The 18,327-nt window shown below is 41.8% G+C and overlaps 1 protein-coding gene across 2 annotated transcripts in view; it reads left to right on the forward strand.

Annotated features, from left to right (window-relative positions):
• The first annotated feature begins 6,216 nt into the window (after positions 1 to 6,216).
• prex2 (phosphatidylinositol-3,4,5-trisphosphate-dependent Rac exchange factor 2) overlaps positions 6,217 to 18,327 on the forward strand; it is an 82,690-nt gene continuing 70,579 nt past the window's right edge. The window contains exon 1 of one of the 2 annotated variants that reach the window (XM_020087850.2): positions 6,217 to 6,685. In XM_020087850.2, the coding sequence (XP_019943409.2) occupies positions 6,548 to 6,685 (138 nt within the window). In that variant the 5' untranslated portion in view covers positions 6,217 to 6,547. The remainder of the gene's footprint in view (positions 6,686 to 18,327) is intronic. The other variant, XM_069513064.1, reaches the window with a different exon arrangement.

Here is an 18,327-nt window from a genome sequence, read left to right on the forward strand (position 1 = left end):
TATGATTTTGCGTTTTGAGCTTTTCACATAATCTACTTTGTTAGTCGAAACACAATTTTAATGAATGGGAACTTGAACCACTGATCCACACAATGGTGATTGTATATGTTTCTAATTTATTTCTGGACTTGTCAATGAATTAGAGGAAAATGATACATGCAGACCATAGCTATAGGATATTGTTTGTTCATTCAGACTTTGTAAGCACATGGAGCTCCTGAATCCTCACCCTCTCTTTCACTTATAGCTCTAATATATACTTATACATACGTATAGCTCTATAGGCCTTTACCCTAAAGCCTGTGTGATAACAAGCTGCCACATCTCTGTCAATGCCTTGGCCTGGCTCCACCAGGAATCCCTCTGTGGAGCTTTAGGTGACTCTCCCTGTTATTCTAGGCTTTCCGTGCCGTCGTTTGATCCTCTACTTATCACCCAAACACGGTGATTAAACGTCTAAGTCAACTGCCAGCCTTTTCCTTTTGTGATTGCATGGCGGCAGCACATTTTTCACATGCTTCTCCCCAGTGTCAACAGTGCCGCCACCTGTTTTACACCCAATTACTGTACAACAGATCTCCCCCAAACACACAGCCTGTTCTCTCCAAATGTTCCCGCACAGCCCAAAGAACATGTAGGAAACATGATGTAACTGTGGTTTGTGTCATTTATGTATTTTGGAAAAAGGTACTTTTGGTGTTAATAGGATCAGAAATCATTTCAAGGATTTTGCACTTGCATCACTGTCTTTACATACGAGTGGGTTACGCGGGACTCAACATAAAGAATGAGTAAAGCCAATATCAACAAAATGTAAGGGTTAAAATCATGTTTATTTCTTATTTACTCCGCAAAGTTGAGAAGCACTGAGAGAACAGCAGGGTGAATCCATCTTTGGTTTAACCACCATAAAAATCCTCCTCTTTACTGGAACCTTAAATGAAATGCACCAAAGTTTAAAGAGGGTTTTACTGACAGAGCTATTTTTCAAAAATAACATAAACCCCAGAAAGTGTTTTTGAGCACTCTGACAGCTGCACAGAGAGCCATATTCATAAAGTGCTTGCTCTGCGTTCCATGTGTATCATGTTCAGGGATTTGTGGGCAGAGTGAAAAACCCCTGTATGTAAAGGTTGTTACGTCAGCTGGTCATTTAAGCGTGACGTGCTGGGCACCCAGATGTGGGGTTGAGGGCACTGCCGCTGCTGTTTGGTGGTCCCGGTGTTGTTTTTGACACACAGGAACGCAGACCTGGGCGTGTGGCACAGCTCCGGCCTGCGGTCTGCGGGTGAAGAACCAGCCGTCTTTCTCTGAGCTAAGTCGAACGCTGTGCAATCTTAGAATGGTACAAGGGGGGCAGTAAATCCCCATGTTCCTCTCTGGATCCGGCTGAGGTGTGTGAATGAACTCTTTGATACGTGAGAGCTCGCACTGGCAGATGAGGGGAGCAAACTGCAGCTCTTTGTGATGTCGGATGACCCCGAGCGGAGCTGTGAGTGCACATCTGCAACCCCCTTGACCCCGAGGGGAGAAGTGAAAGAGGTTGGCAGTGGGGGGGTCAAAGATGGTGCTCAGGCTGGACACGGAAGGACGATAAACGGCCATTTGGCTGCTGGGAAAAAACAAATCGTCACTCTCAGAATGAATGGAGGATTTAAGTCAGGATCATCTCAATGAAAGATGTGAAGTTTAATTAATGATCATCACTCGATCGCTCGAGCAACCACCAATCATCATCATGAGATCAATGTGGAGATGAAACTTAGGTTATACTCAGTTTTGCTCTGACTTTTTTAAACTAACTATATGATGACAAATCAATTTCCTTGCAGGAATCAATAAGATTTTGTGATCAGACTCTGAGGAGTCATTGCTGTAGAGGAGGATTTCTTAAGGAATGTGCTGCTTTGACTACTGTTGCTCCAATCATCATGTAATTGTACATGAGTCGGCCTGTGAGGCTGTCAAGAGTGTTAGAAATGACCACAATTACTGTCTCTCTATGTGCCAGCGATCATAACTTATTTTTGGCTTGTGACTCTTCAAAACCCAATGAGTAATCCTCTCCCCCTGTTTCATTTGAATATATTTAAGCAGATTGAAAAGAGAGAAATATTGAATAATTTAATCAAATTCCATGTTGTAAAATGTTATCGTGTTTTCATGCTATCCTGTCCTGGGACCCATTAGCAAACCAAAGTTTCTGCAAAAGCTTTTATTTTATATTTTTATTGGTTTAATGTATGTATTCATATTAAAGAGAAGATTAACATTTATAGTAAGCTAGAATGTTTTGCTGATTTTTGTTGAAACAAATTCCCACAAAGTTTTAGTTACTCCACAAGAATAAAGACAATATTTAAAGGAGGCAGTGTGTAGCTCATATTTAGTAAATAAGAGTCCTGAGAATTTAATTTGCATGTGTGTGATATGCTGATGAAAATCAGTGACTTGTGTATTGAGTGAATTAATTAAAGATAAATACACACTGAATTAAATTTACTTCAATCATCCTCATCTTAATTGCCCAGAAAACCGTACTTATTTACTTTATTTGTGCTGGTAGAAGTACCTCAGAACATACTTTTACCTTTGTAACTGTGTTTTGAAAAGCTCTGTATAAATAAAATGTATTATTATATTATTTGTATTAAGATGTAGAAATGTGTCAATCAATCAGTGATGAAACAAACTACTTTCTTGCAGTAAATCATTGAAAGCAATAATGTATTATACTTTTCTTCATATAATCATAAAGTCCAATATTCCAGGCCGAATTTGTAAATGTTTTAAGTCATTGGGATACGAGTCTTTCACAATATTCCACCAGGCTGGTCTAGCACTGCTATTCATCACTGGATTTTGATTAATGGCTATAAAGACGTCAGCGATGTCCTTGGTAAAATGAAAAACCTCTCTGCTACTTTTTATTCATATTATTCACTCAGGAAAAAAACTTTGCAGAAAAATGAGAAAAACAGCCAAACCAAAGAAAAGAAAAATACATAAATACAAGTAGATCTATGTCATGCAATATGATATTATCACTTTTTTACTGCCCGTTGGGCACCACTGTAACGTAAAGCGATGCAAATTAACAACACTTGCCACATTTGTATTCACTACAACCTGAATGTGAGAGTGAATGCTCTTTTTGTAACATGCATCTGAGGCTGCGGCTCCGTTATTAAATGACATGGAGTGGTTCTCCTTGGCAAATATTTTGTTTTTCTTTTCTCAACTGTTATATGCTGAATGGACATGTTATTTTTTTTTACATTCATTTTCATATTTAAATATTTGTAGGTACAGCCTAATTCTCAAACTAAACTAAAACTCAAACCACTTCAAAACCCACCTCAGCCTCCCTCTTCATGCAGTATTTCCCCTGCCTCTGTTTTTTCCTCCATGTCAACAGAATAAAATAAGTGTGAACAAAGGAAAACAGTGTATTGGACTGACTGTGCCTTCACACACTGATACACTGAAAGGCAAATGTGTGAAAGTATGCACTTATGTATACACATCCATAATCAAATGAACTCTGTTATCACCACTTGTGTTTGAGCTTAAGTGCAAATACTCAGAAAAAGTGGCTCATATCAGTCTGACACTTCCTGGCAGGACTCAACCTAAAAATAATACAAGTTAATTCCACAGACCAAAGTCATGGGCTATAAAATCTAAGGGCCTAGAAATGTACCTGCACTGGAGGAGCTCGTATAAAACCATAATTAAGTTGGTCAACCACAGACATCAACACAGGTTCTAAGCTTTGTCTCATGCAAGGATTAAATGTATACTTGGTGTCAGCCTGGGACCAGGACCCTCTCAGGACCTTAAAAAGACCTGATATGTGGCCTGATCCACAGCTCTGTTATTTTTGAGTTATAGGATCAACACTGCCCTTTAGTGGCTGCAGAGGAACAGCACAGAGGAGAACCTCCATCATCAGAAAGTTACTGTAATAGCCTGCAGTACCACATTTAACCAGCAGGGTATACTCCACGCCAAGATTTAGTCAAGAGAGCCATGTCCTCACCTTACCTCACAAAACTGACACTAACCTGTAATTGAGACATAAAACAGCCCAATAAAATAAAGACTCCCTCTGGTGCTGATGAATTCGTGCAGTCGTCATCAGTTAAATTCCTCCTCCCTTTTCACGAATGTGCTCCACAGACTACAGAATACGCTGAATGCATTGGTTTAAATAAAGGCCTGTGTAACAAGGTGTATGGATGTACTGCAGAAAAGACTTAAATTAATACTGAAATCATAACTGTGGACTGCATGGCTCCTCCGAGAGGAATTGCAAGCTGGTGAAATGAAAGTAGCATTTAATGTTGACTGTGCTGCTATTTAGCCAGGTGCAAAATTACTCTGGCTGTCTATTAAATTCAACAACGCTTATTATATATACAGTCTGTGTATTTCTTGCATGAGAAATAGCAAATCAAATCCCACATTAACTGCGGCATAAGAAATCAGTTCTATTTAACTTAACCAGCTTGCAAAGCTGTGCTGTGACAGAAGAGCATCTGCTTGTGTAATTAAGAGGAAGTTCTTCAATCAAATGTTTAAAAAAAGATACCAGGGAGAGGCACTTTGCTGCAGACAGGACACATTTGTAATAAGAGAGTTGCTGCAAGACATTTCCTCGGGTAACATATTTTTGTCTGTTGAAAACACCAAACTGGGCCAATCTGAGTCATGAGAATCCAGCATGTGTTGTTATTAAGTTTGCCCGTCTCACTGAAACAACATATTTAGGGAGCGTTTTTGTGTCTATGAGGTATAATGAAATGGGAGAGGTTCAATGTGTTTCAAATGCAACCCTGTCCAATGGATTATATTACAGAGGGAGAACTTGGTGTGGTCATTAAAGGTCCTAACATATAAGCTTTTTTCTCCTCTCACAGCACAACACAACTCTTTGGTGTTTCTGTTCTTTCTCTTTGCTGCCTTTGCTCGACTTTGTCTCGAAGTAATTGCTCTGATTCCGTGTCCACATTCTGCATTTGAGGAAACTGAAGCAATGGCTGATGAGAGAAGTGAGAGAAGATAGACTGAAGGTCTCACGCAGCACAGATCCATTTAAAACTTGTTCTGTCTTTCTTTCAAATGTCCCTATCGTGTGTTATTCACTATGAAATTGTTTCAAATATTATAATGTTGCCTGGAGGGAACACTATTCCTCCTTCTTTACACATATGTACGGATCATAAACTTGGTATAAAGATGGAGGACATGTCTTCACTTCCTTCCGCTGTCCAGGGCAACCACAAACATGCTTGAGAGATGTAGAAACATACAGAAGAAAAAGGATGAGGAATCTAATGATACGTCAAAAACAATTAAGTTAATTGAAAAAGATATTTGCATTGTTTTAGCATTTTCATGTCACGTACAAATGAATCAGTTAGAGAACTACAAAGTAAATCCCCCCATAATTATCTCACAGATATTAGAGGTAGGCTCATTTGCCACTTAATGATGGAAGCTGAGGTTTTATGACTGAAATTTCATTACTTCATTAAGCAGCTATTGCACTTTATAACAAGGGGAACGCAAGCAATTAAAGTAATACAACATTGTTCTATTGCAAGATGAAGTTTTGCAGTGGCACTCATTCAGTAAATTTGGTGTCAGCGATACCAGTGGAACAGTTCATTTTGCCTATTACTTCACTCCATCAACTTCAGAGGAGTGAAAGTCAGTCAAATCATAGGAAATGAAGTTTTAACTCTATCGTCTCTAATATATAATCCCTACCATGTCAGGTTTATGATCTATGTGTGTGTGAAGTCTGGTGTGCAGTAAAAAGTCAGAGATTGTTTATATCCAGGATTCAGTAGTGTCAAGTTACCTGGAGACATCTAAAGTAATATGAGAAGTATAATACTTATTCCTTCAAATTAAAAGGGGCAATTTGTCAATCGTAATCATTACAGGGTATCAGCTCAGCTATTGTTGATTAAATATCCTGTAATTTGTCTTAAAAAGTTTTCAGTGGCTATTTTAAATAATTGTAGATCGCACACATGACTATAAAAACTACCTGGTTGAACCCGTGAGTTGTATTTTTCGTTAAAACCTGTTGCAGCTCTTTTATTTTGACAGCCACAGCCGGAGAACGTGTTGCGCATCGCTGCCAGTTTGACGGTGTCCTGCTCATTAAAGTCTGGAGGATTAGGATGAAGACTTCAGGAGTCACATGGACTCAACTTGTGAACTGGAGTCCAGTTGTTCTCCACCTCCGCTCAGTCTGAAGATGATTCAAGTTGTTGTCTAACCTCCATCTTATTTTTCACTTCATCTCTAAACTAATTTTGCCTTTTCATCCTTCATTTCGGCTTCACATCTACTTTTTCACCCCCCCGTGGACTTTCCCTGCAGACACCGGCTCCTTCCTTCACTTTGCCCCACCACCACCACCACCATGCTGCAGAATGAACACTTGCGCCGCTGAAAGCTGTTGGGCGATGTGAAACTCTGAAAGCTGCCGAAGGGGAATAAAAAAAGTTTTGCATCCACTTTACGCACGATGACTGAGGAGAGCAGGAGCGAGCACAGGGCTGAAAGCGGGAAGGACCTGGAGAAACAGCTACGGTTGAGAGTGTGCGTCCTGAATGAACTTGTAAAGACTGAACGGGATTATGTCGGGACGCTCGAGTTTCTGTCGGTGAGTTGTGAGAATCGTTCAAATCAGAGGTGGCACTCAAAAGCTTGACGCAAGAAAGTGAAAAGTCAAAGCGCACAGACAAACCAAAAACAGCCATCCTGCTTAGTATGCATGGTGCATCAGGCTCCAGAGCTGTGGTCGGTGCGCGTTCGAACTCCACTCTTACTTTACTGGTGTCAAACACAAGAAATAACTTTTCATCGCTACCTGTATCACTCTGAGTCTGTGATGGATATATTAACTTTTTAGGATCCAAGTGTGAAATTGGAAGAGCAGTCTCAAAGGCACAGCTTTGGTTCCTGCACAGCAAGTGTGATGTTTAATCCACTTTCTCACAGGCTGTAACAGGCTGCATGGGGGGTTTGTGTCTGGCAACAGCTGATCACACACAAACAAAAGCCATTTGGGGAACTGTATCACTTTTTTGACTAACAGAGTCACACAACATAGATAAACCACAAATTACAACAGAGTCAAGTCAGAGAGATTGTTACTCTTTAAAATGACCCAAGCGACATGATTGTCATCAGTTAAAGTGCATCAGTTCTAGATTGTTCTCACAATGTTAAAGAAAGATTCCTGGATCTGCCTCCTGATCCGGATCCACAGAAAATGTTCTGGGTTCCTCTCTGAGCCATACCGCATGCCTCCACTCCAACTTTTGTGATAATTTGTCCAATAGTTTTCGCGCAATCCTGCTAACTAAGACAGACGAAGTAAACGAAAGCATAACCTCTTTGGCAGAGGTGAAAAAAAATCATCAGAGAAACTTGCATAATGTCGTTTGTCTCAGCTGCCTCTGTCTTTGTCACATCCAGGATTGTAACTTGTATTGTGTCGTGTTACATTTAAGACCAAACTCACCACAAAGAATAGAAAGTATAGGAGGATGCAGTTCGCTGCTGACATTGCAAAGTTTTTTTGACCAAATTCCGAGTTTAGGTGTGAGGTTTGCCAAGGGAGGCACAGGTGGCCTCCAGTGAAAAGCACCGGAGCTGCCAGCTTAATGGTATTACATCAAATAACGATGGCAGGGCAGCTCTGGAATCAGTCTGTTGAGAATGCCAGAAGTGAAAGTCCCTGCAGTCAACACACTAGCATGTGATCTGGACTGTGGGTCTGGACGGCCTGATGGCTTTCATCACATCTCAGCAGTTTCATCTCCCTGCTGTTATAGGAACTTTGCATGGATGTCGGGTCGAAGGGGCGACTGTTGGATATCATTAAAAAGCGCTATTTCCCAGACCACATGTGTGAATACATCACCCACACACTGCCCAGATGTTCCCAATGGAGAGTGGAGGGACCAGGGAGGGGATTGAGCTCTATCTGGTTTTTCTTAGAAGTGGCATCATTGGAGAGATAGTGTGGGCGATTACATGAGGGAATGTGTCCTCTGTCCTGGTGGTGGTAGGGGGTTTAGGGAATGCGGCCACCCCTCCTTTATCTCCCCCTGTAGTGCTGGGACTGGGATTCATTTCAGAAGTGGCTGACCCCTTACAAGGCAACTCTGTTCTCATTGGGAATCTTGGGATGGGAGCCGAGATCTGACAGTGAAAGATAGTCAGGCTATTGTAGGCTTATAGCTGTGGAGGTGGATGATTAAAAAAAGCTGGAAAGTCAGAGGAAAAGACAAAGGGTTGCTATTATCTACTGTCTTATCATCTGGGAGGTCCTGGGGAGCATCGTGGAAGATACCCAGGATGATCAAAGAGAGCCCTACTGGGGAGAGGGGTCATATTGAAGACTTTCATCTGATCACACACAAACAACTCACTTTCCTCCCCCACTTCCTCTAATACCAAACTAGAACCAGTAACAAACCTTGCAAGTTTCTGTGTGTGTAGAGGTCAGAGCGGAGGACAAGCCAGTCCCCCCATCCTCTGTGCGAGTCCCTGGTAGGATAATCCAGGCGAGTCCCAGTACCAGCAGAAAGAGATGTAAATGGGATATTGCTGGAAGGCAAAAGGGAAAAGGGTAGAGTGGATCACGCAGTGGATATTGCCAGGAGGGTGAAGGGTAGCAAGAAGGGGGGTTTGGGTCTCCTAGTAGCTGGGCTTGGTGCCTTCCCTTGTAAACCATATTTCCTGGAGGAGGAATTCCTCCGAGGTTAGGAAATGCAGGGGAACAATGAGGCTCCGCTCAGTAGCCAAAGTTGAACCGCGGAGCAGTGATTGCCGCTGCTGATCTGTGAGACCCAAAACACAATGCACCTCACACATACTTTACTATTAAGGTAGTGGAAAACAACACAGAGAGCAAGGACGATTAGGAGCAATTTGTCCCAGGACAGCCAGAGCGTATTGTGTGGCTTTAGCAAACCTCTCGTGGGAAAAATGTGCAGATTGCATCTTGGAGGAGACCTTACCGGGAAGTCTAAATTTGACTATTCTTGGGGTTTAAAGCGTCACCTTTTGCACAACATGTACTCAGTGTCCGCAGTAGACTGATAGTGACTGGCAGGTTCTCAGGAAGTTGTGTGAAATATCTCAGGACAATCTTACGTAATGAACAATTATAGCTGGAAAAAGTGGGCGGCTGTGGATACTGGTGTTTAACTTGGACAGATACGAGCCAATAAAATGACAGTCACTCTTAGAAAGGCCTCATTGAAAAGAGCAACTCAGGACATAATGTAAACAGTTGCTCTAATGAGCTCCTTGCATTTCTGCAGGTCTTTTTTAAACATGCCGTCAAATGAAATACTTTGCCATTGTTCACCGTTGATACAGAAACACTGGAAGCCATTTGCTTGGACGATAAGCACTTGGGAGAGAGGATGCAAGAACGGGACAATGGAAGAAACCTTTCATGTCCCAGTTCTGGAGCGAGATCTGAGCCACAAGTTTAACTTAATATATTCCAAAAAGCTTTGCAGTGCATTAAGTGGTCCCTCAGCTGCCGCCTTCCTCTCCCCGACAAATGCCTGTCGAACTATGAGGCAACCACTGACTGTAATGTTGAAAACATTTTTAATCCCTTTGCATAAATTGAAATGAAAGAAATGTGTGTTGAGACGTTGTGATAGCAGAGATTTTCTCATTCTCATAGGAAAACGATTGATTATTAAGGGATATAAAAGAAAAGGTTTATTGCATCTGCAGTTTATAATACAGCTGCATATGATATTATTTGTCATGTTGTCTCCAGGGGCTTACTGTGGAAAAAGTTTGTTTGTCAACATGTTGGTGGTCACTTAATGTCAGCCTCCTCTTTTCAGTGAGAATGGCTGCAGGAAGGGGGAAATGAAGCCTAATGAAGAAAGCAGCTGTTAAGAGGGAGCAGTTACTTGTTCTTAGAAACCCAGGTGCTCAAGTGAACCCTGTGTGTGTGTGTGTGTGTGTTTGTGTGTGTGTGTGTGTGTGTGTGTGGGCTCCACATCTTTCCCACTCTTCCTCCACGGATTCGGATTTGTTCTCGGCTTGGGCGTTCATGTTGGCCTAAGTTTTCTGTTTTCCTTGTAACATATGAGTCAGCTGTCCTGAATGAGTTCAGGTCAGGGGTGGGCACAGCCACGACAGGGTTCATATCCTCTGGATAGACAGCACAGGTGATGACCCCAAAGGTCACAACCTCTTGTTTTCCGACCCCTCTTCTGTCTTTGTGTTAAACTGCAGACTTTGTGTCTCAACATCTACGTCCCTCCTGAGTTCTGATGGAAACAACAACAGAAAGATGTGGATGATCTGTGTTTCCTGATGAAAACACACAAACAACAATGTAAAAACTGTCACCAACCTTTGTTGTGTTGTTAATGATCTGAGATCGACCAAATTAAAAAAAAGAACAAAAAGGTGAAGCTGGGTGTTCGAGGCGTCACTCTCCTCCTCACCACATTTTCCAGCTGGTCCTTAGGGATCCCGAGGAAAAGCAGGCCAGGCTGGATGTATAATTCAAGATGGCTAAATTCTTAACATAGACCAATAAATTTCCTAAGTGAATGTGCACGTGCCATTTACTTTCCTCAGGCTGTGAAGTTTTAGTTTTATGACCTAATTTTTTTATTCATTAATTTTTATAACTTTTGTTTTTTGTTATTAACATAGCAGGAATAAATCTGTAATTTCATTTTATGAGCTTGTGTTGCATAATGATAATTAAACTGAATGTTGAATCTCGAAAGACATTTCAGAGGCTGCTGTTTCCGCCCTAGTTGCTCTCCTCTTTGTTCTTAATACTTCTTTTATGTCTTTACTTGGAGTTGATGATCAATCAATCATATTGTTATTTGTGTCACACACGCCTCTCTTCTTGTGTACCTTTTCAAGTAACTCAAATATCTTTAGCTGCCTTTTTGTTGTTATTGTTGTTCGCCACCGTGTCCCAGAGGAGAATGTTGTCGGCATGTTCCAGCCATTATTTTAGATGTTGTGTTGACGAGAAGTGTATTTTTCCACTTTCTTTCTACATGAAAGTTATTATGATCCCATCAGGCTTGAAATATGTGTGTCCTCATCAGAGAGCAGAACCCTCAGCAGTAACTTCTTAAAGAGGCCAAGTTAAATTCAGATCTGCCAGGATTTAGTCTTATTCCAGGTACAGAGAAAAAACATGTGGCTGCTCTGTGGATGTGAAGCAGAAGAAAGAAATACAAGCAAAGAGAGGGTTGTGACATGCTTTTTCTTCTTGACTCGTTTTAATTGGATTGGGTCAGTCTCTCCTCTCTGAGAATACAGGCAGTTTTTTCTGTCTGTCCCCAGTGTGAGGCCCCTGAACTGATGAAGTGGCTCACTTGCATTTCAATTTCACACCACCTCCACAGCACAAGGGGATTGCATTTTATGGCATGTTTGCAAGGATGCAACTGTCACTTCTGCATTGCCTGTGATTTGTCATATGCGTTCCTGAGAGGTGTAAATGAATTGGCCAAGATGCTCATCTTATTTCTGTGGCATTTTTCTGCAAGTGGAAGCATTGTGTAATATTTGTGTGCAAAAGCACCTTGTCTTTTCGCTGAATTTGTCTTTTTAGCCAGGCTAAAGATAAACAACAGTATGGATTAGCTTGGCGACATCCCTCTCCTGAAGAGATTTTTGCATCAATCTTGAGTCCCATATTAATTACAACATGAGTGGGATAATCCTTCATCTTCCAATTGAGCAATGCAGTTTTTTTGGAGCTGTCGTGTTTTGCCTTTCAATAGTTTATCCATTCATCTTTAGAAAAAAAGAAAGATTTAGCAGCTTCCTAGATGCACCAAATGCGATTAGGATCGAAAAATATACAGTACAATGCATGCATACATAATGGAAAGTAGTCAAATACTAGACACTTTGAATATTGTAAGATTCAGTGAAATATGTGATGGTGAAAGTAATGCAGATTGATTTTAAATCGTAGTTTCTCATGTTTTTGACCTTTGTGACTGGCCTGGCATTGATCCTCAGCCCAATATGGTGCTGGCCAAAATGCATTCAGAAAGCCTGAAAGCCTTCAGAGTCTGCCGAGTTTGAACAATTTAAGCTTGTTAGCTTTTTGCTTAACAGGGTGACTAAAATAAGGAGTCACAAGGTATCAAAATCTGTGTAAAAATGTAAAATCATGGTTTTAATGTTGAATGAGGTGCCTGATCATTGCTGCGAGCGGCACAGTGGTTTGATGGTTAGCACTGTTGCATCAAAGCATGAAGGTTATTGGTCCCTGGTTTGGTCAGTGGCCTTCCTGTGTGGAGTTTGCATGTTCTCCCCATGTCTGGGTGAGTTTTCACCAAGTTCTCTGGCTTTGCTTTCACAGTCTAAAGACTGAGATTGGAGAAATTGTCTGTAAGTTTAAATGTGAGAATCAATGGTTGTTTGTCTCAGCTTCCATGTAAACGGTATAGATAATGGATGGATGGATCCTGGGCTGAGATCTTTGCAACAAGCGGAAACTCCAGGAAGTCGGCTACACAATACCCTGTAAAGTTAAACCCTCATTAGAGAGCTTTAGAGGTTCTGGTCCTGGGGTTTCCCCCAAGTCTTTAAGCCAAGGTAGTCTAACCAGCTGCTGACTGCAGCTTTATATTTACTTTGCACGCACAGATAGTCATACTAAATCTCCCCACAAAGCAAAAGTCATAAGATAAGGTATTAAAAAGTTTTCGATTTTGGTAAGGAAAGTCAAAACATTCCTACTAATGCCCAGCTCTACCTGTTAGTCTGTATTTTTCTGCTCCTGATAAAAGTTGAGTCTTATTCGGGGAAACCATTTGACTTTGTCCATTCTCATCTAATCTATAAAAATATTGATAATAACTGTTTGGTTACAGGCCTGTTGTACACCTTCTCCCTGTCAGAGCAATGTTCCTCTTGCTGCAGGGGTCTTACTCTGGAGAGGGTACTTTTGCTTTTGTCTCAGAGGCCATTTTTCAAGCAGGATTTCCTTCCTTCCTGGCCCTCCCCATCTGTACATTGTGCTGCATGCTTCCTGCTCCACACACACACATACACACACACACACACACACACAAACACACACACACACACACACACACATACGCATTTGCGATAAGGATGCTGTGACCCCTGCATTGGCTTCAGCAGCTCAGGAGGCAGTGGTGGTGCTGTCACTGTCTATCTACCCAGAGGAGAAGGCGGCCTTTGATTTAGCCGCTGCCAGCTGCCTGGTCACGTGGTGGATTTACGTGAGACAACTAGAAAAGTGTCGGGACTCTGAGAGACACTTATCAGGATGTTCATGCAGTGTGAAGGGGTCATCATCACAAGGGGGCCTCTGTTTTCACTGGCATGGTCTTTGGCAGGGAACACACACTCTCTCAAGCACTCTCAATCCTGCCTTAATAGCCATTTTTGGATGACAGTGTTAAAAGACGACAATATGTTTGCAAACTAATTAAATATTGGAATGTTGCCTATTAACCCAATTGAGGTAATTGCATTGAAAAATTGAATTACCAGCCATTTCATTTCCTATCATGAAGTATCCCACAAACTGTGCTGCTCTAGATTTTCAGATCTTTTTTTGATTAAGTGTCCCACTCAAAATGTCTAGACAAGTCTGCATGTTTCCTCTGTAGTTCAAACACACACACTTTCCATGTCGTTCATGTCTCTGTCCGTCCTGCATTTCTGGGCTTGCAATCCATAAACATCCCGAGCTGGCCCGGTCAGACACGATGGGAAATTCCATTTCACTCTCAATTATTTCATTAAGCTCTTGAATAGGACTTGCCAAAGAAGCTCTGAGATAGACAAGTGTCTCTCTGTCTCTGTGCAGACATCCTTTCTGTCTGTCTTCCTTTCATGTTGCTGTGTGTGTCCTTTCCCAGAACACATGATTTTTTTCCATTGTTAATCTGATTAAAGCAGCTTTAAGGTTAGAGTCCACAATTTTTCACATTTATGGAAATGTAACTGTTTTTTTTCGGTCACATTATCTAGCATTGAGGTTCTAACAATTTAGCTGTGTTGCGAATGTCCTTGATGAATTAAACATTTTGTCAACTGGACACATCCAACTTTGTTAACCCAAACATCAGGGTTTTTTAACTTGCCAAAGAGGGAGCGCGACCTCTCTATGCTGATCTGATGCAGCCTTGTCTGGAGCCTCCTGCTCTGTCAATTCACAGACAAAAAGAAGTCCTGATGAGCACAACCCTGGCAGGAAGTGTTTTTTGTACAAGTGGGCACACTCTCAACAGTTGTGCTCGGGGATTGAGAGCAGGGGAGAAACTGGCAGGGAGGGTAGTTGTTCGATTCTCCATACTCCACTGTGTCCTGTTCCGTCATGTGTAAGAGAGGCTGACGCTGCAGGTTTCCGATTTTTCTTGCCAGTCGTACTGAAATGGAAGGCGGAAGTCTGAAGCGGTAATGACATGTGCTGTCCGGGTGTGTGACAGTCACGCTACAGATTTGGGAGACAGATGATCCTGCTTTGTCATCTTGGAGATCAATACACGATGCTGCTATGTGGCTCTGATGTGAATCAGTGGGTGATGGTTTGCTTGGCTGCACATGGAAATTGGGGAAGCATGCCGAGTTTGGTCTCTGGGAACCAACACTTATCCCCGGAGGCTTGTCGTCTCACTGTTTTACAATTTAACAAGTCAAATGATATTCCTTGTATGCTGAAGATGCCGTGCCACGATGGGTGAAATTGAACAGACACGGAGTCTGTATGAAAAACTGTTAAACGGACATGACCGCACGCATAATTTTATACTCAATCCAGCGTCAACTCACAAGGAGCCAGAGACAGACATTGGCCACAGACATATTCATTAGATAAATTGCTCCTTTCCAGCTGTTGAATCTCCTTGGGTGTCAGGGTCAGTATAAGGACAAGATTAATTCTTGTTCAAAATGTTTTCTTACAAGCTTGATTTGTCCCTGTATTTTTTGGCGTTTCCTTAAACAATAAGCTTTCAAATTAATATCCAAGAACTATCTGTTGTCTTGAATGGAGCCTCTTAATCCACAGTATTTTATTTATTCTGGTGGTCATGCAGACGGACGACAGCGAACAAGTGCTCCCGAAACAAATGGACCTTTGTTCACTGGAAGATCCTGTGAAATGAATACTCACTATGTTCCCCGTTGCTAATTAAAACCAGAGACCCTGCACTGAGCGGTGCAGATGAGCCTTATTAACCACTCCAAAGATAGACATATAAAATTCCCCACTGTATTTATAGTGTCTGTTTCCTCTGCACATCCCAAGTGGGAGAGACACAGACCAGTTTGGAGTGATAAGTGATAAGAGCAGGGTGACTTCTGGAGGTGTTATCAGGACCTGCTGAAGAAATGAAGGGAGCGTAGTTTATAAGAGAGAAAAGCCACAAAGAGCCTTTTCTCTCTTTTCGGATGTTCCCCAGTGTGCGCTCAGCATCAGAGCCTGACTGTTTGTCTCTGGTTGGTACTTCTTGGGGGAAATTTCAGTTTTTTTGCTTACCAGGAATTCACTGTGTGTGTGGGAGACCTCTGTAATTTTGAATTCCAGTTTGAAAGTAGTTCCGCTGTGGAGGAAGTACGGTAAAGGCACCATATCCTCCCTACAGGGTTGCCATGTTAAGAAGGCCAAACAAGCCTCTCCTTTTTCCCGCTTCTTTCTTTTCCTCTGTACTTCCTCTGCATTTTTCTATCTGTTTATTCTGTCTGTCTTTTTTCTTTCTATCACCTTTACCCTCTCATTTTCAAATCCAGACACTTGCCTGAGGGTGCCGAGCTGCCAGCCCTCCTGTTACCTGTGGTACTTTGACTTGCTTTACTTTTCACTCTGTCTCCCTGGAGGACAAATGTGGCAAAGAAACAGAGGAGTGTTACATTAATGAGCAAACCATCACAGTCTAGTGATTCACTCTAGTGAGCTTTGTCTTTTGTGGAAGCTGCCTGTTTGTGTCTCCATCTCCGACACTGAATGGACTTTGTTTCCCATTTTGTATTTGCTAACGAGATGAGATGATTCCTGCACAGATGGTGGATTAAAATACAATGGGATACCTGCACTTGTTTGGTGCGATTGCCCCATGCATTTACATTTTTATTGCAACATTACGATATATAGTGGAAAACATATAGTGTGCATTCATTTTATATCTCTCCAGTCGTGACTACAGAGCAGATTAGTGGACATAAGAAGCAGTTTGTCCAATAGAGTTTGGGAAAGGCCTTGACATTAGGAAGAGTGCTGATGAGCTTTTTCAGTAGTGAGCAACAGATCCTGCACTGCAGCAAATGCAGTTGAACTTTGGCAACTGAATAAGTTCCTCAAAGTATCCTGATAAATTTCTTATTGCTTTTAAACAATTTTTAATTCTTGCCATTTCAGGGAGAGCAGGGTGTTCTCCAGTTGAATTAATGAATCTACTTGGACCCAAAATGGCTGTAATGCATGTAATACATTAAATGGACACTGTGGTCCGGCCCACTCGTCCTTGAATGCTCAAACAGATGTTGCATAGAAGAAGCTGGATAACATTTTATTCTTTTTTCTCTGCTCTTTGGATCTGTTTGATGCTCTTTTCCTTATTTGCCTGGGATTTTATTCCAATCACAGCCTGTTCTTCAGGGCGTGTGACTTTGTAAATTGATGAACGACATGCATTTCTCCCCCTTGCACTTTCTTCCTTTGATTGTCTACTCACTTCACATTCTCTGCACCTTCTCTTTGTCACAACCCCTTCCTCTGGCTTGGCAAACATACTGTACACACACTTTATTATGAGGCTCAAAAATATCCACCATTGTCTGTCTGTTATATCACTGGTTGCTGCTTCAGGAAGCGAGCTGTCTCTGTTTTTCGCCAAACTATCTCTGGTGTGGTTCATCTGTTTCATTGACAGAGATAAACATATACAGGGGGAGGGGCTAGCCTTCCCCTGTGTCGTTCCAATGTCGCGGAGAGAACCGGGGGGGCAACGCTGCATAATATCCATTCACAGAGTTTCCTGACCTAGGTTGGCACAGCACACACTCTGTCGGCATGGAAACAGCCCACTAGATGGTCTCTATGCCCCTGTGCCTATGCCCCTCATTTTACTTTATGAGACTAAAATCCCAAGGACGATGGGTAATTTCAGCTTTCCTGCTCCCAAACATATTTCAGCTCAGTCACTGTAACCTCAGTGGGTCCTTTACATTGACATGGTTATGAGGAAATAAATCCACTTGAAGCCAGCGCAGTGTTGAAAGTTTCTAACAAGAAAATACACGTCAACGTTGGAGATGTTTTTCATAATGTACCTTGTTCTAAAAGGTGTAAGTCCAACTTACCAACTTGCAAAAGCTCTCCTCAAAAAGTTTGTCCAATGTTGAAATTTCCTCTTTGTGTCCTGTGGTCGTCGCTTGAACTAGTGGCTACACTCCCCCCCCACGATTTGGTACTACAAATGAAATAAACGGAGTATAGACAGAATGCTTTCCGTATCTAACATTGAGCATAAATATTTGGGTCCGTAAAATACCAGTCGTGAGTTCTGCAAAACATTGTAGCTCATGGAGGCTGCCATAGGAAAGCCGGTGATGGTTTGTATGATGTGGCCTGCAGGTCTGCTAACTCAACCTGCTTTCAGTTTCAGCAAACGTTGTGCTCTTATATCATGTTTTTCTTCTTTTTGAATCTGAACATGATTACATCTGGCAGCACAGACACGATTTCCACTCGCACTTCCTTGAAGCCCACAGCTTGTGAGCGTGTGTTGATTAATGGCAGGTAGGACCACATGCAGTTATTGGCCCAATCTATTCATCACACCCATCTGCTCTGTGGAATAATGAAAACTTTAATGGGGTTTTAATGTGGAGTCATCAGAGTGACAATCTAGGTGATTGTGGATGGGCCTCAGGAAACCTAATGAGTTTTGAATGATGTGGATTCATGATTAAGAAAATGCTGTATGGACAATAAGTAGCAAGGAATAACAACAGCCTCTGCTAAATGTCCTTGCAGAAAAACATGTCAGTGGCTTCTCACATGCTTTTAATGAGTGACGTGTGCATTTCTGTGTCTTAACTATTGGAAAAACTGTAAAAAATCCCTGTTGTCATCAAACTTTTCTTCATCCTCTTTTATCATTTTCAAGTATTGTGGAAATATGGCATCAATAAAAAGCACTATTTATTATTCATAAATTCACAGTGAGACAAATGCATTTATTTTCCTTGGCATTTTCTGTCCAGTTCAACATGTCTGTCCGTCTCTGTTAA

Source organism: Paralichthys olivaceus, chromosome 17 (genome assembly GCF_024713975.1).
Source record: "Paralichthys olivaceus isolate ysfri-2021 chromosome 17, ASM2471397v2, whole genome shotgun sequence".
NCBI classification, from domain to species: domain Eukaryota; kingdom Metazoa; phylum Chordata; class Actinopteri; order Pleuronectiformes; family Paralichthyidae; genus Paralichthys; species Paralichthys olivaceus.